Raw genomic sequence first — 23,002 nt, 5'->3', positions numbered from 1 at the left:
TCCTTATTAATAAAATCACAAAGTCAGTCTTATTCAACATCCTATTAACCTTTTTTTTTTTTTTTCTAGCCCAAGGTTTTCTTTTTGGCAATAAAAGAGAAGTATAATAGAAGTCAGGTAGCTATATTATAATTTTTTCCATGTGTTATCAAAGTATCATCTGCCAAAGGAACAACCCTACCTTCGATCTGCCTTGTTTTCCTCAATACAGCAATAAAAAACGTTTTTTCTTATCCTTACATTTTCATGCCTAATAAAAAAATTAGGAATTATCTATACTATAGCTCACTTCTGTAAGGGCCCTTTAAATGGGCTGTGCCACAGTGCATCATTGAGGCCCAGAAGTAATTTCTGTGGATATTAGGACTGCCTTGTAGGTGGGATCCTGTCCATTTTGAGATAGCTTCGTAATGGGTGACTCTCTCGCTGATTGGCTGTGTGTGTGACCTCACAGGCCCTATGTAAGCCCACTGCAGGCAGCAGACGCTCTCTTTAACCTGGCGTTCTTCACCCTGGCTCCCTAGCCTGGGTGGCCAAGCCAAGATGGGTAGCCAAAAGAGGTAAGGATTTTAGTAGTGAACACGTGGGTCTTCTGACCAGGTGTTCACTCGGGAACCAACAAGTTAGGGCATCAGTCAGGGCATTATGTGAGTAGGTATAATAAAGGCTTTTAAGATTACATGTGGCTGTTCTTGAGTGCACTACCGGTTATTAAGCTATAGATTCAAGAGATTGTGGCCAGAGACCTTTGAAGGCCTCAGAGGAGGCGAGCCGGGTAGAGTTCACACTGCTAAGCACAGTGGTCAAAGGTACTCTGGTGGGTCTAGGACAGACTAGTAATTGTAACTGCCGAGAGAGCACATTACACACTTCCTTTCATCAGGACAGAAAATTAAAAAGATACTAAAAATGAAACATTAGTCTTACCTTCATTAGAAGGTTTAAGATGAGACAATCTTAAAAGATCTTTGTGTGACCAGCCATTTCTTTGTTTATATTTTGTAATAGCCACAGCAAGAGCCATGCCATTTTTTCCATTATACCAGTCTCCTACAGCTTTTCTGAGAGCACGACCCCACATACCACATTTCATGCTTTCTTTCAGATCTTTTTTAAATTGAATAAAAGTGAAGAGGTGGGTAGGTATTCGACATACTTCAGAAACTGCTTTAAATGCTGCTTGTTTTGTGTTTATATCAGAGCACTGTGAGCAAATGGCGAGAGCAAAAAGCAATGGCTCGGGCTTTGCTGTTCTCCCTTCTTGACTAAAAGTCTTTATTTCCTGTATTACATCACATCCTTTGCCATCTTCAATCAGTCTAATTAAAGCTTCAGCATTTTCAAGGCCCAATTTCTGCTCTTTGATGTAGTAAGTACCACCTTCAGAACCAAAACATAAGAAACGGTGTAGTCGATTCATGTCGGTGACCTGCCATATGTAGCCACTGGCAGAATTGGTCACCTGTTTCTCATTCAGTGGCTGCATTTGGCTTATAGATTCCTCCATTGTTTTCTTTCTTTCTTTCTTTTTTTTTTTTAAAGGAAACCTGCCAAAAAGACCACAATGTTATTACTGGAATATAAAAAAGCAAAATGAAAACATTATAAAGTACTTTCAATTCTTCCTCATTTGCACTTACATTCTGCATGTACACTCTAAAGTCTGCCTTCAAATGATTAAAAAAAAAAAAAAGTCAAGATGACTTTGTCTAATGTGGTGGGGACCCAATAAACAGGCCGAATTTCCAAACGTTCTGTCCATTATGTAGGAGATGGGAGGGCTAGAAACAGAAATTATTAATATCTAAAAGCTCTTTACTTACAACTCTTAGTGTACTATTGTAATACCTAATTAGAACAAGCATATAATTATATCAACAAAGATTACATCAGAGGATTTGTGTGGAAATTCTACCTTGTTATTACTTTTGGGAATTAGATAACTGCTTAAATTTTTTAAGTTTCTGTCACCTCATTTGCAAAAATAATGATGATATTTTAAGCACTTTAAGATTCACAAACTTTCCCCTCCCCCCATTTACTTATTTAATTTTGGGTGAGGCAGTTGTGACTTGCCCAATATCACACAACTAATGTTAAGTGATTGAAGTCACATTTGAACTCAGAAGGTCTTGATTTTAGGGCTGGTGCTCTATCCACTCCCATCTATCTGCCTAATTCACAAGTTTTTTATAGTAACTCATCTGATCCTTGTTACTATACTGATAGACATGTGCTTATTATTATTCTTGTTTTATGGAAAAAACACTAAGGCTAGGAGAGCCAGTTACAAGCTGTAGGACTTGCCAGGGTTATCAAGCTAAGTAAAAGACAAAAAAAAAAAAAAAAAAAAAAAAAAAAAAGCAGCTTAGTAAAAGTAAGGAATATCAACTGAGTCTAGTATGAACTAATCCACACTCATAGTACCCCTCCAGTGCAGAGGGGAAAAAGATGCATTTTCTCATTCATTTTTTCCTTAGGAGCAAACTTCAGTCAACATAATAATATACTACCCAATATAATTTTGTTTTTCTAAAATATTACAGTCATCATATATACTGATACATGATCTGCCACAAAGCTAACTGGCTGAGGATGGATTTAAATTCAGGTATTCCTAACATCCAAGTTGAGTACTCTACTGTTCTACTTAGCTGTTGCTAATGAGAAGATTGGGTCTGATGTCCTGAAAGGTTCCTTTTAGTTCTAACATATGATATAAAAGGCAACATAATAATAAATGCCAAATGATATACCAGTAGCTAAGAATATTACGGCTAAATAAGGATGTTTATTGAAGTTATTTATAAATGGTGCTGTAGAAATACGCAAAAACAAAAACCAAAAACCAAACCAAACAACCAACCAAACAAACAAAAAACAAAACAAAACAAAAAAAAAAAACAATAGGAGAGGGATAACTGCACTCCAGGAAGGTTTGTAAAGAGAATCACAGGGATGAATACTTTGCTAGTAAAACCAAGATTATCTTGGTGGCAGTTAAACAAACTAGGATGTTAGGAAAAAGGATTGGAAAAGGGCCTTTGATAATCTCTTCAGAGAAAAAAGTGTTGCTTTTATATCACTTTCAATTTCAAATATTTCCCTCCCCAAACCCTCACCTAGAAAGCCATTTCTTATAAATTCCAAATCACCTCAGTAAAGCCATTTCTTATAAACAACAAAAATTTCCCCAATGATAAATATCCGTTTTCAGTTCTTTAGCAATCTTTTTTAAAAGGAATTCTGAACTCAATTTATAGATTTTTATATACACATATGTAGATATATACATACACACACACACACACACACACACACACACACATCCTATCCCTGCTGACTCATTAAATTCTGGCTTTTACTTAACCTAATCCACCCACCCAAGAATCCCTCCCTTGTCTTCTTCCCTCACCCTTTTCAGCTTTTTAAAAAATTGCACTGAACTTCTGAACAGAGTATTATTCCTACTGATTCCGATATATATTTGAAGACACAAAGTCTTCCTGATTCTAAAACTAGGTTTGACTAATCATATTAAGTTTATAACCGAAAAATTGTGAATTGTACTACCTTCTACTTCTTCTCTACCATTTGGCAGTCTCCTGTACATTTTCCATTTCTAAACATTTTTAGAGAAGTCCTCTCAATGTCATCCTACCCAAACTCCCATTATTCTTTTTAACTCTGCCAGAACCCCACATAAAACCATTCCAGCATCATAAAAACCTCCTGGAAATTTTAAGAATCCAGGGTTACTCTTCTTGTCATGTCAAAATAAGGATAATGTAATAGTCTAATTTCTATTGATAATCTTTACTTTTTATGTTTTATCAGAGATCACAGATTTAGTAAGGGATCTTAGAGGCCACCTAGTCCAACTCTCTCATTTTTAAAATGAAGAAACTGAGGCCCAGAGACAACAAATGTCTAGTATAAGTTCATATATATAATTAGTAACCATTAGTGGGATTCAAAACTAGGTCTTTTGATTTTAAATTGTTATTTCCACGGTACCATCTTTATCTCATGTATCCCATCTACTATAAACAAACAAGTGATACATACAAAAGACCAGAGTTCTTCAGTAGTTCTATATTTTTTGTGTTACAATTAATCAATTACTGGTAGTGATCTAGGCAATAAGAATGACACCCCTTTGTCAAAATAAATTTTAAAAATTTTGTAGGCCCCCCCCCTTCAAAAAAATAAAATTTGAATAAATTAATCTAAGAAACTGACTTAATCTTTTCCTCCTAAAAGGAATCATATTTAAGAACTAATTTCTTACTACAGATATTAAGAAAACTTTTGTTACCCAAGAAATACTTAATTATACAGCTAATTCTAAATTATGTACCCTATTGATAAATTACTCAGGTAATATTTTTGAAAATTAGGCTTAAGGTCTACAGTCTGTCCAGTTATTTGAAATATGTTGAAATGAATTATCTCAGTAAAAGACATGGATAAAACAATTTGATTGTGAATTATGTAGTTCACGAAGAATATTTTTCTATAAAAAGACAAATACAATGAGATAACATTGACAAATTTTAAGTTACAAAAACTGAGCAAAAGGAATATAAATATATATGTATATATATTTATATACAAACACTGGTATTTTATTGGCAATCTAGTTCTAAACTTTTATGATTCTGATATTTTGTAAACTTCCATTATTGATACTTTCTATCTTTTATCCCATCTAGAATCATAAGCAGCTTTTAAAATATTCTATCACCTCAGCTATCGTTGAAGGATGGACACAATTATTTAATATCACAAGAAAATGAGGTGGTGAAGTGAATAGTGCTTGGGGCTTGGAGTTATGAAAACTTGAGCTGAAATCTCAAGATATTTACTACTTCTGTGGTCCTGGGCAAATCACTTAAGTTCTGTCAGACTCAATTTTCTCAACTCTAAAATGAGAAAAAATAGCATATACCCTTCAGGGTTGTTTTAAAGATCAAAGAAGGTGTTCAGAAATTGCTTGTTCTTTTCCCTTTCCCATAAGACTAAAAATTAAGTTTAAATTCTTTACTCAGAGATCATTAAATGTGTTTTCCTTTTGCATGTGACCTTCTGACGTATAATATAATAAACACATCTGATCATTTTTTTTTTTAGCAATGATGCTAATAGCTTTGGCTATTTTAACATATTTTTACCCCCGTGTGACTCTCTCCATGTGGAAGATGGCTAGCTAAAGAACAATCATACAATTGATTACATAACTAATGGTAGGGACAAGATAAAATTCTTACCTTTTCAGTTTTTTAAATTTTATTTTTGTTATTCTGAACTTGAAAAAAATAAGCATTTCTAAATACAAAGAATAAATAGAATTGTATTGTAATAGAACAGAATTTTATTATGCATAGTTTGCATTTCTTTCCAAATGGTAAATTGAACAAGTTATTTTTGAAACTTGTACAGCTGCCTACTTTCCTTCAAACTTTCTTTTTGAGAAGATGATACAATGATCCTAGTAGCACTTTTGGGAGGGGGAGTGGAAGGGGAGACACATCACTCTCCATAGTCTCTTTTCCAATCCTTCACATCCAAATTCCAAACTTTAAATAAACAAAAAAGAAGAATAAACATAATTAGGGAAAATAAATCCATCTATTGGCTATATTTGAAAATGTTAAGTTTCTATCCTACACTTCTATGGGTCCCCCACCTCTTAAAACAATTAAGGAATAGATTAACATTGGATTCAGAGTTAGTCCTTTACATGACCAACTCAGTTTAACTATTATTAAAAAGTTATCAAAGTAGTTAAAAAAAAAAAAGGCCACTATCTTTATGAGTTCATTTAAATATGAAATAAAAAAGTAGTCATTAATATTGGTTATTTGGACAACAAAAGAAATATGCAATGAGTCATCAGTAATCTTTGTGTGGATTTGCTAGTGATTATTTCATGGCCCTTTTTAAATTCAATCTGTTATCCTCCAGCTCAAAGTAATGCTTCTTCTACCTTCTCTGGTAAACCTCATTATCAGCAGGTTAAAGATAGACTAGATCAGTGAAAGGAAAAGAGGCAATATTGCTGGAGGAGTGAACAACATGGGTAATTCTGGAATTAGATAACCTACTAATGGATAATCAGAAGACTGTTTAAAATAGCAAAATTTGTGATTCTTCCTTGGAGGTGGCCTTAAATGTAAACAATTTAGTTATTCTAACAACTGCATTACTGTAGGAATTTTTAAAGGATTTTCACTCTTGTTTTAAACTGATAATGTTTACTTGAGTTTCCCCCCCCACCCCCAAAGATGGATTAAGAATGCCAAAATTTGAATAGTAATTACTGGGATCTTTCTAATGTGATGAAAATTCTGCATAATCAATGTTCTAAGTAGTTTAAACCTGTTCTTTTATTTTTAATATTAATACAATATATAGATATCAACAGATCAGTTATTAAATGCAATACACATCTTGAAGTTGTTTGGAACTCAGTTTCAGGATTATGTACAGAAAAAATTACAGGATAGATATTCTTAAAGAAAAGAAACAAATATGGCACAAGCTAAATCTTAGAAAGATTTTTTATGATTCATAGGAATTTAATGATGGTTAGAGTCACATACCAGTATCAGAAATAGGATGTGAAGAACTTTTCTTGACTTTCAGCTTAGCTTTCTCCACAAGGCAAAGCTACTCCCACTCAGATAAAAGCTACTCTCCAAATCACATCTCTGTACTTTCCAATTTAATGCCACAGCCATAGTGTTTTAGGCATAATAATAATAGCCGATTGCCATTTATATGGCCATTTAAAGTTTACAAATAGCTTTACTAATACCTCATTTGAACCTCACAACAGTTGTGCTATTACACCCATTTTATAGAGGAAACTGTGGGAAACATAAGCTACGTAACTTTCCCAATTCGGACGGCTAGTTAGTTGGGTCTCAGGTGGGAGGCAGGAAGTGAATTCAGTTCTTAACTTCTGACCCTATTGGCCCAGAAGTATTTTATAACACGGAGGCCCCCCCCCCCCCCCATCTTAGCGAAGTTCAAGTACAGAGCGCCGACCGAGTTCAAATACGGCGTGAGTCCCTTGTCTGTTTTCTCACCTGTATATATATATATATATATATATATATATATATATATATATATATATATATATATATATATATATAAAAAGGCAGGTAAATGCCAGCGAATACTATAGTTTTAAGCTACTGAAACTTAGAACGAACGGCACTAAGAGTTTGGGAACACCCTGTTTTTAATGATGACTTTTAAAGCAGGGTTTTAAAAGATTGAGTGAGAGTCTGCAAGGAAAGCCCTGCAGACAGGAACAGTGTGGATAATTTTAAAGAACTGACACACAACCAGGCCGTTCTCATTTTAGATCACTTCGATTTTCACCTCTCCTACTAAGGGCTGGACCAATGAAACCCTAAAACTACCGCCTCCCCTCCTTTTTTTTAAATAGATCGCTCCACGGCCTCCACTCGCCCTCCGTTCATAAACAAGTCCTTAAAACACGCCCACAAACTGCGTCTCGCCATCAGGGATCTCTTTAATCCGGGGGGCGGCGGCGGCAGCCCGTCCAGGGCCACGGACAAAGACTAGGCTCCATCTCTTCTCTCCCTCCGCCTCTCCCCCCCGCCCCTTTCCTTAATCTCGGAATGGCGGAGGCCGCAGGAAAGGGGGAGGTGATCGTCCCCTCCCGCTGGATGTAGGCAGCCATGACCGCCCCAGGGGGAGAGGGGAGTGCAGCCTACAGCACCGCTCCGCGGAAGCCGGGCTCAGCCCCCCAGGACAACTTCCTCACCACGCAGAAGAACTAGACAATCATATCCACGCCTGGCCGCCGCCGCCCAGAGAGCCCCGCGGGAAGTCGGCCCCAGGCTTGATGGTCGGGGGGGGGGGCCTCGTTCCCACCGCACAAAGCCCCCCTCCGGGGGTTGCCGCCTCCAGGAGCTTCCTCACCTGAGTGCAGGCGCGCAGAGTCGGGCGGGGCCCCTCAGGGCAGGCGGCTCCGCAACGGGGCCCCCGGCAGAGGCTGGCCTTCCTAGGAAGCCACGATTGAGGCGGCTACAGCTGTTTTCCCTTCTCCGACCAGATTCCGTCCCGCCCCCTTTCCGCACGCCTCTTTCCAGGATCCCGGATGTTACCTCTTTTCGGTCCATCCTCCTACCCAGAATCCCTCCCCCTCCTTCACCCAACTCCTCCCTCGCCTTCCCGGACGCCTACGGATCGTGAAAGGGGCCGTTCTGGGATAAGACCTCATTTCTTTAAACGCTTTAAGGCTAGAGCGACACTTTGCAGACTGGCGGCGCAGGTGACGGGAGCCCCAAAGGCTGTCGGGAAGTAGGCGCGGTGACGTGGGGTGGAGGACAGCCGCGGCGGATTTGCTGAGCTTGGGGTCTGCCGCTGGTGTCGGGGTCGGTGTTGGGCGGCCCCTGTTGCAATCGGCTGCCGGGAATTCAGAGGTGGTGAGAGAGGAGAGAAGAGCGGCTGGGGCCATGGCGGGCAGCGCCGGGGAGTGGTGCCTCATGGAGAGCGACCCCGGGGTCTTCACTGAACTCATTAAAGGATTCGGTGAGAGCGGAGGGCACCGCGTAGCCTCTGGAGCCAGGGAGGAAACCAGGAGGAGGAGGAGGCGGCGGCGGCGCGGAGGCCGTGGCCCCCGGCCCCGGCGTGGGCTTGACCCGAAGCTTCAGCTTGGGGCGCGGACGGAGCAAGGGCTCCTCCGGACACCCTCCCGCTCCCCGCCCAGGGCAGGAGCAAGGTCCGCGGCGGCGACTCCTACCCTCCCCCCCATCGCCCAGCAGGTCCCTTCCCCCACCTAGTCTTGGTTCCCCCCCTAGGAGTGCTGGCCAAACGAGTCTGCAGTACGGCGACCTGCTCGCCCGCGGGGCACGAAGGCAGGGCCCACGCCCTGCGAGCCCGAACCGACTACTTTACTGGCTGAAGCTGCCCCCTTTAGACTTCCTGGGGAAACTGCCTTCGGGACTGACTCGGAGCCCCGCAGTTGCCCCGCCCTCTTTCCTCCTCTTCCTCCTGCTTGTGATGCGAGGCCTCGTGGCTAGCTTGGTTTCCCGGGAGAAAGCGATCTTTCTGCCCCTGCAAAAAGAAAACGGAAAAAAAAAAAATTTTTCCCCCTGATCCCAGCCGAAAGCAATCAACTCTTAAGCCTTGTGGTTGCCTTCATCTCTCGGGTTCTGTTTAATAGCCTCTTAATCACGATTTCGTGACCCCTGTCTGATATCCATCTTCCCATAAAACTTATAACTGCCTTACAAACTTGTAAAATGCCTTTCCTTTAAAGATAGAGCTCTTGGACTTAGACGAGTAAGTCTGCTCGCCGCAGTTTCCTCACGTGTAAAGTGGGGCGATAGTAGAATCAATTTTCCAAGTCTGTCCTAAGGATAAAACAAAATAATTTTTAAAGTACTTTGCAAACCTTAAAGTGATGTTTAAATCCTAGCTGTTTCCAACAAGCATTTAAAGTCTTATTGCCAATTATGAAAAAATAACAATTGGGTCATAATAAAAAGAGTAATACTAAACATTTATATAGTGCTGTAAGGTTTGGATAGTGCAACAACCTTCGGACATAGGTGCTGTTATGCCTGTTTTATAGATTAGGAAACAGTGGGTTAGGTGATCTGCAGAAGTAACAGCGGCTAAAGCAGGATTTGGTCAAGGAGCTCAGACCATCATACTAATCCTTTTCTCAATAAAAGGTTTTTTTTCTATAGCATAAAATAGATTCTTGAGAGACTTGTTTTATAAGTTTATTTCCTACTCCGATATTAATAAAATTCTCTTTAACATTCTTGCATCTGAATCAAACCTTTCCCCCAAATCAGCATTTTCTCTTTTTCCTCTCTGCCCCATCTACACAAGATGTCCCCAATGTGTGTAATTATACTTTTTCCTCACTTCCACCTTTTGGAGTCTGTTTTCCTTCAATTCTCACCTCTAAAATTTCTTCTGATTCCACTTATTGCTACTGCTTTCTGGCCCTTCATCCACCCTTGAATTGTCTAGTTTACTTATATCAAGTTGCAAAATATAAGCTCCTTGAGGGTTCACTGCTGATAGTATAGTGACTTGCACATAACAGAAGTTTAGTAAAGCTGGAGTTTGTTCAGTTAATTACTACTTGTTTTCAACTTTTTTACTGCAGATTTATTTTTCCAATATGTTGTCTTTCTTCAGGCTGTATTAGCTGTTAATTTGATCCCATGTGCTGAGGTTAAATTTCTCATACTGATGCCAGGTAGTGTCTGTTCTTTTACCTTCTTGAATGAGGTAATAATTGTCCATAAATTAAAATCTTTAACCTCCAAGACATTGACTATTGTGATATTTTTAATTGTTAATTTTTCTTTTTGAAAAATAATTGTGTTTTTTTAGAGGTTGAAGTTAGGAAAGTTTGAGATCATTAAGCATCAAGTAATTTGTCTATAATGGTATACTTAATGCATTAATAATTAAAATTTTATTCATTTGACAAATTAGAGCATCAACTTCCTTTTTTATTGTGAGGATAAAATGAAATAATTTTTTTTAAGTGCTTTATAAATCTTAAAATGATGTTTAAATTCGAGGTATTATAAACAAACATTAGGTAGCTCACTATGTACCAGACATTGCTATCAGTTTTTAAAGTCTTAGTACTATTGTCCATTATGAAAAAAAAGTGACAATTAGGTCATGATAATAGTAGCATCAAGCATTTATATACTGTATAACATGCTATTTTGAGAAGCTACATGCTAGACTTGGGAGGGCCAGATAAAAGTATAAAACATTCCTTCCTTCAGAGTAATTTAAAAATCCATATTGTAAGGGAGTTGTAAATACTATATGTGATATATCCTATGAAGTGAGATCATGTAAAATGTTTTTATAGATACTTTTTTTCTCATTAATTTCTAAATGTATCTATTTTCCCCTAACAACTACCCTTTATAATAAGAATTTTTATGAAAAGAAAGCATTTGAACAAAGTCAATCAGTATTTCAGTCATGAGAGCATATCTTCTCCCCATCCCCTTTACAGCACTATTTCTACAGAGAGAGAAATACATTCAACTTTTTGACAAGATCACTTTTGATGAATAATAACAAAAAGTTCCCTGGAGAAGAAGGTTCACATTTAGTTTGGGCCTTATCTGCTGGGTCAGTTTTGAAAGTCAAAAATACTAAATTTTTAGCCAGTGTTGATAATACATCCAGGTCTGATGGGAGCTTCAATCTCTCTGAAAACTTGTTTTTCAGTCTTCTTGCTCAGCATTAGTTAGAGCTTGTTAACTCACCGATGCCCTGGCTCTCATGTTCTTGCTGCTCTTGGCCCTTGGGTAAAGAAACATTTTTCAATTTCTGTGAACTTTGGGCTAGTCTGCACTGACTTCGAAGTTTGCCATATCCTTGCTGAAGGTATCAAACCACACCCTAAAAATTACCTTCATCCTGACCTGTTACTTATTTGAGATTGTTGAAGTATATTCACTGACAGGTTCGGAGTGATTCTTCTCTGGTGAAGCTTATTTTCCTCTATCATTACTTTCTGATGTAGTTCTTTGTCTCTGTTTTCTATATGGTCATATGGCCTTGGTGGAAGAGTCAATCTTCTGGAGTAATTGTGCCTTTTTTTCCTTCTGGCAACCAGAACAGTCAAACCTCTGAATCTATTTTTCAGCCTAACCTATCTATACTATCAATACTCTGATAATTTTACTCAGCTATTTCCAAAGAGAAATAGAAATTTAGTTGCATTTAGTGGAAAACTATATTAGACATAAATCTTACCAAAATAAGAAAGGTGTTATGTCAAGGAATTGAGGTAGCTTGGTAAGAGAATAATGTTTAAGAGTTTTATGTATAATATCTTTAATCTTTGGAAGTAAATGTGTAACTTTTCTGAAAAATGTTTTCCCTTATTTCAGGCTGTCGAGGAGCACAAGTAGAAGAAATATGGAGTTTGGAGCCAGAGAACTTTGAGAAATTAAAGTAAGCTCTTTAAAAACTTTTTTTTTAAATTTAGGAATAATGTTAATTAAAATTTTAAAGCATAATTATATCACAATATTTTAATTAGATATGTGTCTATATGTGTACACTCATGCACACATAAATGTGTGTGTGCATATATATATATATATGTATGTATATATATTGCAGGTCCATGTTTTACATTTCTAGTACAAGCAGTCCTAACTTTAAAATCCATTTTTTAGAACTTGAAATCTATTTTCTATATTCATTTATTCATTCAACAAACGTAAAGTGCCTACTTTGTGCAGAGCATTGTGCCAGGCACTGAGGGAGTCACAGAGTTTGATAAGATATAGTCCCTGTCCTTATGGAGCTTGGAGTCTAGTAAGGGAGTAATATACCAACATATAGAAAAACATAAACAATATCACACTATTGGTATATTAGAGTTTAATTACTGTTATGTAATAAAATAAGAAGGAAAAGTTGATTGTTGACCAGAGGCATCATGGAAGGTTTCACTGAGGAAATGGCTTTTGAGTAACCCTTAAAGATTGGCTAGGGACTCAGCAAGGCGAGGGGAAAGAAGAGCATTCCAGACATAAAAAAGCAATTCACTATCTCTACCTTCCAAAACCCTAACATCCTTATTTCTCTTGAGAGTATCACCATTCTTCTAATCCACCTTGGAGTCATCCACCTTTTTATCATTTTTTATTTCCAGACAATGGACAAATACTATCAAATTTACCAGTATAAAATAGCTTTCATTTCTTTCCATTCAGTCATCATCCTACTTCAGTCTCATTCTTACCTGGACTTTACAGTAGCCTCCTTTAAAACACTTTTTGGGCCAGCTAGTTGGTATAGTGGGTAGAGCACCAGCCCTAAAGTCAGGAAGACCAGAGTTCAAATCTGGCCTCAGACATTTTAACTCTTCTTGGCTGTATGACTCTGGGCAAGTCACTTAACCCCAATTACCTCAGTTAAAAAAAAAAGTTAATTAAAAAAAAACAACACTTTTTAAATATCATTTCCCCCAGTTAATAATATTTTTTTAAAGGGGGAAAAATTGATTTAGTAAAACTAACAAAGACTTTAGCCATGTCCGACAGTTCATGTAATATTCCATACCTTGTCATAACCTCCTACTAATTGGTTTCTGAATCCTTAACACAGTTACCAAATTCCTTGTCTCTAGAATAAAATACGAATCTCTCTTTGGCCTTTAAAGCTCTTTAGGTTCTGGTGTCAGCTCATCTTTCCATATTTATTTTCACATTAATCTCCATAGACCTGATATTACAGCCAAATGTGCCAGATTGCCATTGACTGGATTTGACCTTCCATCACCTGCCTATGTGCCTTTCACAGCATTTGCCCCATGTCTGGAGTGCATTTCTTCCTCCTCACTACCTCAACTTTTGTCAAAGCTAGGCTCTGGTGCCACCTCCCACAGAAAGCCTATTCTGGTCCCCTTATTTGTTGGTACCCTTTACCAAGAAATTGCTTGGAATGTATTTTTTACTTAATTTGCTGTGAACATGTTATTTTCCCATAATGGGATGTAAGCTCTTTGAGGGCAGGGGCTATTTTAGTTTTTATTTTTTGAATCTCTAGTGCCTAGCACTGTGACTGGCATGTAAGCACTTAATGAATGTTTATTGTATTGAGCAGATTCACAGAAATGGGAGGGAAAAGCAAATGCATTTCATAGGAAAAGAGAATAGTTTCAAATTTGTTTGGAACCTTGAGCAATCTGAGTTGAATCTAGGATGGCAGAATCATTTGGGGGCATGAATGCCAAGTATTTCACTGAATAAGCAATAGGCAGCTACAACAAGTTTTCGAGCAGAGGTGCACAATTAAAAATGCACAAATTTCCAAGTTGGAACTTTACCAATCTGCTGGTGCCACCTATGCCTCCCAGACAACTTAACTACCAGAGTCTGTGTGATAGGTGATCATCCCTCCACATGAAAACTTTCTTTGGGGGAGATCCTGCTACCTGTTGAGGTTTCTGCATTCTGTTTTTGCATAGCTCTTGACTTTCAGGAAGTATTTCCTAACTCCAAATCTAAGTTTATTTTTTTTGGAAGTTTCTGCCTGGTTCTATTCTCTGGGATCCATCAGAATGAGTCTGATTACTTTTTCACAAGACAGCCCCTCTGATTCTTGAAGACAGGCAATCATGTTCCTCTGAGTCTTCATGTTAAATATCAGTAGATCCTTATATGAAATAAACTCAAAGCCTTCTTAAGGGCTTTGAAAAGTTATTTTTTTGTGACATTCTCCAAGCTTAACAATGTCATTCTTAAATTGCGGCACCTAGAACTGAACACAATACTCCAGATGTGGTCTGACCAGGGCAGAGTACAGCAGGACTAACCCTTCCTTATTCCTGGAAGCTGTGCCTCTCTTAATGCAGCCTCACAACAGCTCTGTGAGGTAGGTACTATAGGTGTTATTATCCCCATTTTACAGATGAGGAAACTGAGGCTGAGAAGTTAAATAATTTGTCCTCAACATAGAGTCAGCAAATATTTTAAGTGGTAGGCACTGGGGATAAAGATAAGAAGAGCAAGGAGCTTACATTCTGTTTGAGAGGAAACAACCTATACACAGAAACTTAAATACAGAGTATATACAGAGTAATTTCTTGAGGGAGTACCCTAGCATCTGGCGTGATTCATATAGGCTTCCTGTAGAGGGGGGCATTGGAGCCCTGCTTTGATGAAAGCTGTGGCTTCTGCGAGGTGGGAGTAAGGAACAAGAGCAGCACCATGGGCGGTGGGATAGGAGGCAGAGCAACTTGTGCAGAAGCAGGAAAAGGAATGTCATCTGTAAGTAAGCACAGTCAGGCTGGTTTAGTCTACATGTACAATTGATGTGATGGGGACTGATGTGAAAAAAGTCTAAAATGTAAACTGGTAGCCAAAAACAAAGATCTTTAAACATCAAACTGAGGAAGTTGTATTTTATCCTAGAGGCAAAAGGAGTTACTAAATATTTTTGAGAAGGAGATAGACATAGTCAGATCTGGGTTTTTGGAATGCCAATTTAACATTATGACCAAGGTTGAATTGTAGAGAGGTTATTTAGGGAAGTTGTTGCAGTGATCCTGGAATAGGATGATGGCTGGGTTAGTGGGGAGAAGGAGGGAGAAGGATGAGTGTGGGATACTTCTGCATAGAATGGACATGGTATAGTGACTTGAGATGAGGGAGAAGTTAGAGTTCAGGATGATTCTTTGGATGTGAGTCTAGGCAACTGGAAGAATGTTATTCTCTTCAATAAAAATCAGTTTCTTAACTCTGGGAAAGGAAGATGGCAGAAGAGGGAAGGTAATGAATTCTGTGTTGGGCATGAGCTTTTTATGAGCATCTCAAAAGTGCCCCTTTGTCTATATTTCCATGGTTGAAAATCTAGTAGCTCTCCATATCTCTAGGATAAAGCACTAATTCCTCAATTTAACATTTAAAGACCTTCATCATCTATTTTTCTATTTACTTTTCAGACTTCTTTTATATTACTCCCTTAGTGTTATCTAGCCTGTCTGAAATTCCCTAAATTTGAGATTCTTTATTCTGACTCTTTGTTTTTGTCTATGGTGTTTCCCATGCTTAAATGTACTGCCTTCCCATCATTGCCTTTTAGAACCCTGAACTTTTAAGGCACAGCTCAGCGCCATCTGTTATATGAAGCCATTTCTGATCACCCAAGTTGTTAATGTTCTCTCTCCCTCCTGAGATAATCTTGTATTTACTTATTTGTGTAATTGTTATATCCTCCACAATGAAAAAGTAAGCTCCTTGAAGTTGGGTTTTCTTTTATTTGTTTTATTTAAGTGTCTTGTACATTATTACTATAATAGTACAATTAATAAAAAGTGGTTAATAGATTCTAATTGAATTGAGATCCTTTCCCACCTATGATATTCTGTGTTTAGGTTTCTGGACCGTTTTAGTACATAATTGAGCAATTTTAAATAACACAATGTATTTTTATTCCTTCATACATACACATATTTATTTACATATGTGTATCTGTCTAGAGGATAATAAAAAGATTATTCTCTCTTTCAGAGAAGGGGAGGGAGAAAGATTGTGAGCTGTAGGGTTGTGGTGAAGAAAGATTAGTCTTTAAATCAAGTCAATTTGGGTTTTAAGTCCAGCTTTGTTACTTGCTGTATGACCCTAGGCAAGTCACTTAACCTCTTAATGCCTCAAGCAATTTTATATAAGATTAAGTTGAATAAAAATTGCCAACTTCCATTGGTACAATAAATCTCAGTCCCAAATCAAAAAAACCCAAGTAATCCAACCTATATATGTATAGACATATATATATTTTTGTTACTGTCATGGGATTCTATACATTACGGTAAAACTTGATTATCTTTAATTTTGTTACCATTCACCAATGTGTTAAACATTTTAGCTGGAGATAATAGAAATATTTTTCCTCTCTCAACTACTATAGTCCCAGTAGCTAGAGCCTGAGCATTTTCCAGAATCCCATTACCTCTACAGCTTTAGTGAAGTATCCCACTACACAAGACCGAGCAGATTAGTGTGATTTGCAGGATAGCCTCTATTAACCAGGGCTTCTAGAGTAGAATAACTGTATGTGGTTTGTGATGGGTAGAAATGAATAATTTTTGTGATGAGAGGATTTTTGACAACTGGGGCTTGAAGGTACACTGGTAGAGGTTCCAGTAGCTTTTAGTTTAAATAGTTCTAGTTGGTAGAAAAGATAGGAATTTTATAGGAAATTGCTCTCTTTAGGGTAGTGAATTTTCAGGATGAGGACGCTGACATAAAAATGGAACGCTCTCTGGGGACAGTGATTATATCTTATCTAATTCTGTACCTTTCTCAGAGTCTAGAACAGTGCTCTGCATGAAGTAGAAAGATATCTTGAAGGTTATGTTTGAGTTCAGTTTTGAAGTCATACTCATTCTTTAGTTGTTGGAGAGCCAAAGCAAAACAGGGACTGGGAAGTTGTATCTACTATAGCAGGGGCTCCCAAGGGCTAGGGGCCACAGGGTGAGAGGTACAGTGACCTTGAGAACATTAACAGCTTCTTCAAGTATGCTAGAAGTTGGCTTTATTGACAAAAAAACTTTGAAAGCTGAGAAACAGAGACCATTCAGTATTCACTCCTGTCTAGTTGTATAAGAGACTGATTGAATTTTAATAAGATATACTTTCATTAATTCCTATAAATGCCCTTCAACTGGTGAACTTCATTTCATATGGAATTCCATATAAACTATTGAAAATAGTTCTCTTAATTTTTCCATTCTTAAATGTGTTAATATAATTTAATAATATAATTTAGGACTAAATAATGTATTTGAGAGCAGAGCTTTCATTATATGACATTTTAAAAAGTAAATAATTGTTGAATCCATTTCTTCAAAAATAATACTTTATTACTTGGTAAAACCTGCCTCTTTGTGGGGAAGAAGGGTCTAGGAAGCAGGAAAGTGAGAAATGAAGTATCTTTTAGGGTTGTTTCTGATGTCTTGTTAGATTTTATATTTAGCTGAACATAACTTAATAAAATTATTTGGCACAAAAGATATCATTAATTTGTATTTTATTTTGTAGGCCAGTTCATGGGTTAATTTTTCTTTTCAAGTGGCAGCCAGGAGAAGAACCAGCAGGCTCTGTGGTTCAGGATTCCAGACTTGACACAATATTTTTTGCAAAGCAGGTATGACAATCCTTACAATAATAGAGGTTTTATATTACTTAGTACAGTGTTCTCTTTTTATGTTTTACCTTTATTAATTAGATTCCTTCTTTCTTAATCTCTATTTTTCTCTGGCTTTCTCTAGAATTCTCAAAGTTTGCAGTTTTCAGAATTTTCTTAATCTATATAGTCTGTACTGTAAGAATTAATTTTGAACTGATAGCTTGAAGTAATCTTTATGGTGATGAGGAAATAAGACAGCAGGTAAAAAATCTATTAGAAAAATTTCTTTAAAAGGAGGAAGGAAAAAGATGGCCTGATATTTGAAAGGGGGAACTAGGATTCAGTGATATTTTGTTTGAGATTATTTGGACTTTAGTATATTTACATATTATAGGGAAGGAGCCTATAATAAAGAAAAGAAAATTGACATGAGAGAGAATTAATGATTATGGCAGACCTTTCATATTGTTCTTGGATGAAAACCCATTTTATCTCCTTTTTTAAAAATATAATTATAACATTTTTTAACAGTACATATGCATAGGTAATCAATTAATAATTATTAATTATTATTAATAATTAATAGGTAATTACCTGTGCAAATGCATGTTTTATCTCTTAATAGAAACTATAGCTTTTAAAATAAGAGTTTTCACATAATTTAATTTACTGAATAGTCTCAGTAATTTTCTAAATGAGGCAGGTCTATATTCTTAACATTGCAGGTGAGAGAAAAGTAAGTTTCTGAGAAGTTAAGGTACCTACATAAGGCCATATGTTCTTTCGGTTATACTGTACTCTCCCTTCAGTTAGTGTAATATCTGGGATAGCTCTCTGGAGGCCCTCAGGATCAGTCAGAATCCTTGGTCTTTAGGAGGAGAAGTGAAAGAGGCAGGCAAGCTGCCACGGGCTCATTAATGATGGATCCTGGAGTCTGGAGCCTGAAGTCTTCTCTCTTGAGAGAGCTGTGCCAGAAAGAGTCTGACACACTCCCTCAGCTTCCAATCCTTCCCTAAGATTATCTCACCACAACACATTCAGCCATGGCCAATCTTGAGGAGAGCTATCACATTACCATATCATCTAAGTATATGTTTATAGAGCCATTATATCATATTGAGTAGGTACTTAGTCTTAAAGCCCTGACTTTTCAGGGAGATGAGAACCCAAAAAGGAGGTTGATCACACCCTCCCTGACTTCTCAGGAAGAGAGATGAAAAACACCAAAGGAAAGTGAGGAGTCTGGGAGGGGTTTCTGGGCTGAAGGGTCTTACTAGAAATAGGTATGTACAAACCCATGGGAGGTATTACACAAGTACATAGCAATATAGCACAAGCTAGCAGAATAAAGCACTGGCTCAATGTGTGTAACAAACATGAATTGTGCATGCAAGTAGTGATATAACAAACAATATGAATCAACATGGTGTTAAAGATTTCCAGAAGTCTTAGAAGGAGGGTATGTAAACAACAGTCACACATAATGCCTCCTTTAGCAGCCAAGATATAGTCCAAAACTACAATGGTCCAGTCTAGCTCCTCTGAAGGGCTCAGAATAAGTCCTTAAATGCGAAGGTCTGGGCTAGCTCCTCTGAAGGCTCAGAATAAGTCCTTGTCAGGATAAGCAAAAGTCCTTGCCCCACGTTGTGGACGCCAATTTGTAACTTGCTATTGTCTCCAGAAGCTGCTGATGGCTCTCTGGGAGGAGATCTGCTGTTTCAACTCAAATCTCTTAGACAGATTCTTCTTCCTGTAGAGAACCGACTTCCCTTCCAGCAGAGAGCAGCCTCAAGTCTCGTCTAGACGAAAAACTATTTTCTTCCAGAGCTGCCCTCTTTTATCCTCCCAGAGAATGGGTGTGGGATAATGCAAGGGCTTCTGGGAAGAATTACTTCAACCAATGAACTTGCTCCTCCTAAGTATGCAAGCTCTTCCCCAGGAATTCACAAGCAAAACTCCCAGTAAAGACGGGACTAGAGAATTGTCAAGTACCGACTTAGCACTTAGTAAGAACCTAATATCTCATTATCTCATTAGCACTTAGTAAGAACCTAACACAAAACCAATCGATTGTCCGTTACTTTATGTGTCAGGGAATCCAATGATTCCTGCAGATTTTGAAGTCTTGCAACAGTCTTAATCATATCTCAGGGATTTCAATGATTCCTGAGGGTTTTGAAGTCCTGCATCAGTCTCATTAACAATGTTTGTTTTCCATTAGTCAATTGCCATAACTGCCATGCTCTTTCAGTGGTAGGCACAGTCAGTGATGGAGCCACCTGATGTTTCTTGGGTCTTCTTCGTTTCAAGGGCCTGCTCCATATCTCTCCAATAGATAAGGTGACTACGGCTCGTTGGCACCCATCTGAGTCCTTCTCCAGCTGTAGAGATAAGCAAGCCCTCTCCCCTATCTGGTTAACCTATCTGGTCCCCTCCATTCACCACTTTCTGGATCTTTCCACACCACCTGTCAATTATCTAAAGTTAGTGGAGCTGTTGCACTGGACACTGTCCTTCCAGTGGGTTATAAAACCTGTCTCCTGGAGCCAGTGTATCTTTGTCAATAATTAAGAAGTTAATTGTATAAATAGCTAAATTTAGAAGTTCTCTTAAGGTTACCTATTTCTTTTGTTTTTGGAGGAGCTTCTTGATGTCTCTTGTTTCTCCTCTACTATTGTCTGTCCTTAAGGATTAAAGGGTATGCCAGTATTGTGTAAAATCTGATAACTGTGTACAAAAGTGTTTAGAAGTATATGCAGGTCCATCATCTGTTTTTATTGCTTAACATGACCATAATTGCAAATGCTTGTATAAGGAATTCAATGACCACTCCGGCTGTCTCTTGCTGCTGGTGTTGCAAAAGTAAATCTTGAAAAGGTGTCTACTGCAACATGGATAAAAGACAGATGACCAAAAGATTTATAATAGGTCACATCCATTTGACACATTTCATTGGGTCTTAAACCACAAGGGTTTTCCCTGGAGGGAGTGTAGGAATGTGGAAAAGAAGGCAAGCTGTACAGCCTTTTACTATGTTTCTAGCTTCCTCTTTTGTTGTCCCAAATTGCAAATGTAAAGCTTGAGCATCCTTGGTATTTAGAATGAGATTCTTGGGCTGCTTGAAATAAAAGAGTATTGGCTAGCAGGGTTAGAAGGCTATCTGCCTTTGAATTTCCATCAAAAATAGGACCTGAAAGTCCATTATTTGAGTGGACATACAAGATTTAAATCTTACCTGGATGCTTTCTCACTTGCTCTTGAAGTTCCTTAAAGAGCTGATATATATTAGAAGTTACAATTTTTATTTGGGCTGTGGCAATTCTTTGTACCACACCTACTGAATAGGCTGAATAAGATATTTATATCTCCTGGATAATAAGAGCTAAAGTGATTTCATACAATTCATTCTGCTGAGTGGACTGAAAAGGAGTTCTGACTACTCTCTTTATAGTTAAGTCACAAGAGTATACAGCACAAATGTTATGTCTGGATGCATCTGTAAAGATAGTTGGTCCTTTAAGAGGAAACTTAGAAACTTTTTCAAGAATCCATTGTCAATTATGTAAAATTTGGAGCCATGGCTAATTAAATTTGCCACTCTGGGATGGTTTCACAACACACATTTAATTTGTGCATTGGTATAAAAGGTGTGTATTTTGTCAGGTCTTATCCCATATAATTGTACTACTCGCTTAATGGCCTTTAGTAAAATTCTAGCCACAAGCACTGGGTAAGGAGTAAGGCTTTGTTCTGGTTGTGCTGGGAGGTTCACCCACTCTATCACCCTGTCTCTTTCATGAAGGACTGCTGTGGGTGCCTCTTTTGTAGCAAAAAAACTGATATTTCCAAGGGTTCTTTGAGTGAGTCTTTCAACCACATTGGATAAAGCCAGTTCAACTTCTCTCAAAGCCTCTTTTGTAAGCTGGCATGGTGAGTTTAAAGCACTTTCTCTCATGTAATGGTTGCAATTTATAGGTAGTCAAACCTAAATATTGGATGCATCCATTAGATATCTCCTATCAATTTCTGAAAGTTATTTGAGGTGTTTAGCTTCTCTGTTCTTAAGGAAAGTTTTTGTACTGTAAGCACCTTAGGGTATACTTCATATCCTAAATATTGAAAAAGAACATGTCTTTGAATTTTTTCTGGAGCTATGTGCAATTTGTAGTTCCTTAGTGTTTCTATGCTCTTTTGTAGACATGCTTCTAACATTTGCTCCTCAGGTGCACATCCCAATATATCATCCATGTAATGTAATAACATTACTTTTGGAGATGCTTTTCTTATTGAAGTAAAAGTAGCAGCAACATATATTTGAAACATAGTAGGGCTGTTTTTCATTCCCTGTGGCAAAACTGTCCATTCTTATCTTTTATAGGGCTCAACTAAATTAACGCTGGGCACTGAAAAGGCAAATCTTTTCATATCCCCCTTACCTAGAGGGATAGAATAGAAACAATCCTTAATATCTATAATCCAGAGAGGCCATTCTCTAGGCAATTGAGTAGGAAATGGAAGTCCAGGCTGAAGAGTTCCCATAGTTTCCATCTGTTCATTTACCTTTTTTACAGCAGTCAACATCCTCCATTATCCAGATTTCTTTTTTACAACAAATACAATACATTCCAAGGACTTGGAGAAGGTTGCAAGTGTCCTTGGTCAAGTTGCTCCTGTACTATATCTAATAAGGCCTGAATTTTATTGCTACCCATAGGCCACTGTTCTATCCACACTAGTGTATCAGTTTTCCATTGGATAGGAACAGTGAAAGTGTTGGCAGGCCTTCAACAGCAGTCCTGCCTAAAAAACCGAAGTACTCATTTTTAATCCTAATTGTTGTAAAAGGTCTCTTCCCCACAGATTGATGGGGATTTTTTTTTTTAACCATAAAAGGAGTAAAAACTCCTGTTTCACCTTCAGATGTGCATCTCAAAGGGGTAGCACTAACTTCTGCTGCTCTTCAGTCTTCTACACCAGACATATAGGTGTTTGCCTTAATCTTTGGCCAATGATGGGAGCAGTTGGTATCTCTTAACGACTGTACGATCTGCACCTCTGTCTACCACCCTTTCAATGGTATACCATTTATATAGATAGCATAGGACGGTCAGCTATAACTGCTGCTGTCCAGAATATGCCTGGATTTTGTTGTTTGGAGTCAAAAATCTGGGCAAATATCACCAGATTGCCTATTAGGAATCTATATCAGTAAACCTGATGCCACTACTTCTTCTGGTTGGTAAGTCACACATTGTCTACCTGTATTATCGACTGGGATATTTACACATTCCCTACTTTCCCACATCAGTGTATGGAT

At 37.9% G+C, this 23,002-nt stretch overlaps 2 protein-coding genes across 9 annotated transcripts in view; one reads left to right on the top strand and one right to left on the bottom strand.

Moving 5' to 3' along the window:
* Positions 1-8,162, bottom strand: part of RO60 (Ro60, Y RNA binding protein) — a 46,967-nt gene extending 38,805 nt beyond the window's left edge. Inside the window, exons 1-2 of one of the 3 annotated variants that reach the window (XM_074308629.1) lie at positions 7,963-8,162; positions 928-1,547 (exon numbers count right to left, since the gene is read on the bottom strand). In XM_074308629.1, coding sequence (XP_074164730.1) covers positions 928-1,547; positions 7,963-8,162 — 820 coding nt within the window. Of the gene's footprint in view, positions 1-927; positions 1,548-7,962 lie in introns of those variants that run through there. The other 2 variants (XM_074308631.1, XM_074308630.1) reach the window with 2 other exon arrangements.
* UCHL5 (ubiquitin C-terminal hydrolase L5) overlaps positions 7,965-23,002 on the top strand; it is a 35,510-nt gene continuing 20,472 nt past the window's right edge. Inside the window, exons 1-4 of one of the 6 annotated variants that reach the window (XM_074308634.1) lie at positions 7,969-8,764; positions 11,934-11,997; positions 14,315-14,430; positions 17,598-17,703. In XM_074308634.1, coding sequence (XP_074164735.1) covers positions 14,405-14,430; positions 17,598-17,703 — 132 coding nt within the window. In that variant the 5' untranslated portion in view covers positions 7,969-8,764; positions 11,934-11,997; positions 14,315-14,404. Of the gene's footprint in view, positions 8,765-8,888; positions 9,328-11,933; positions 11,998-14,314; positions 14,431-17,597; positions 17,704-23,002 lie in introns of those variants that run through there. The other 5 variants (XM_074308636.1, XM_074308633.1, XM_074308635.1 and 2 more) reach the window with 5 other exon arrangements.

Source organism: Sminthopsis crassicaudata, chromosome 4 (assembly GCF_048593235.1).
Source record: "Sminthopsis crassicaudata isolate SCR6 chromosome 4, ASM4859323v1, whole genome shotgun sequence".
Classification (NCBI taxonomy): domain Eukaryota; kingdom Metazoa; phylum Chordata; class Mammalia; order Dasyuromorphia; family Dasyuridae; genus Sminthopsis; species Sminthopsis crassicaudata.
The sequence above is the reverse complement of the archived record's forward strand: the minus strand, read 5'-3'. Positions and strand labels throughout refer to the sequence as shown.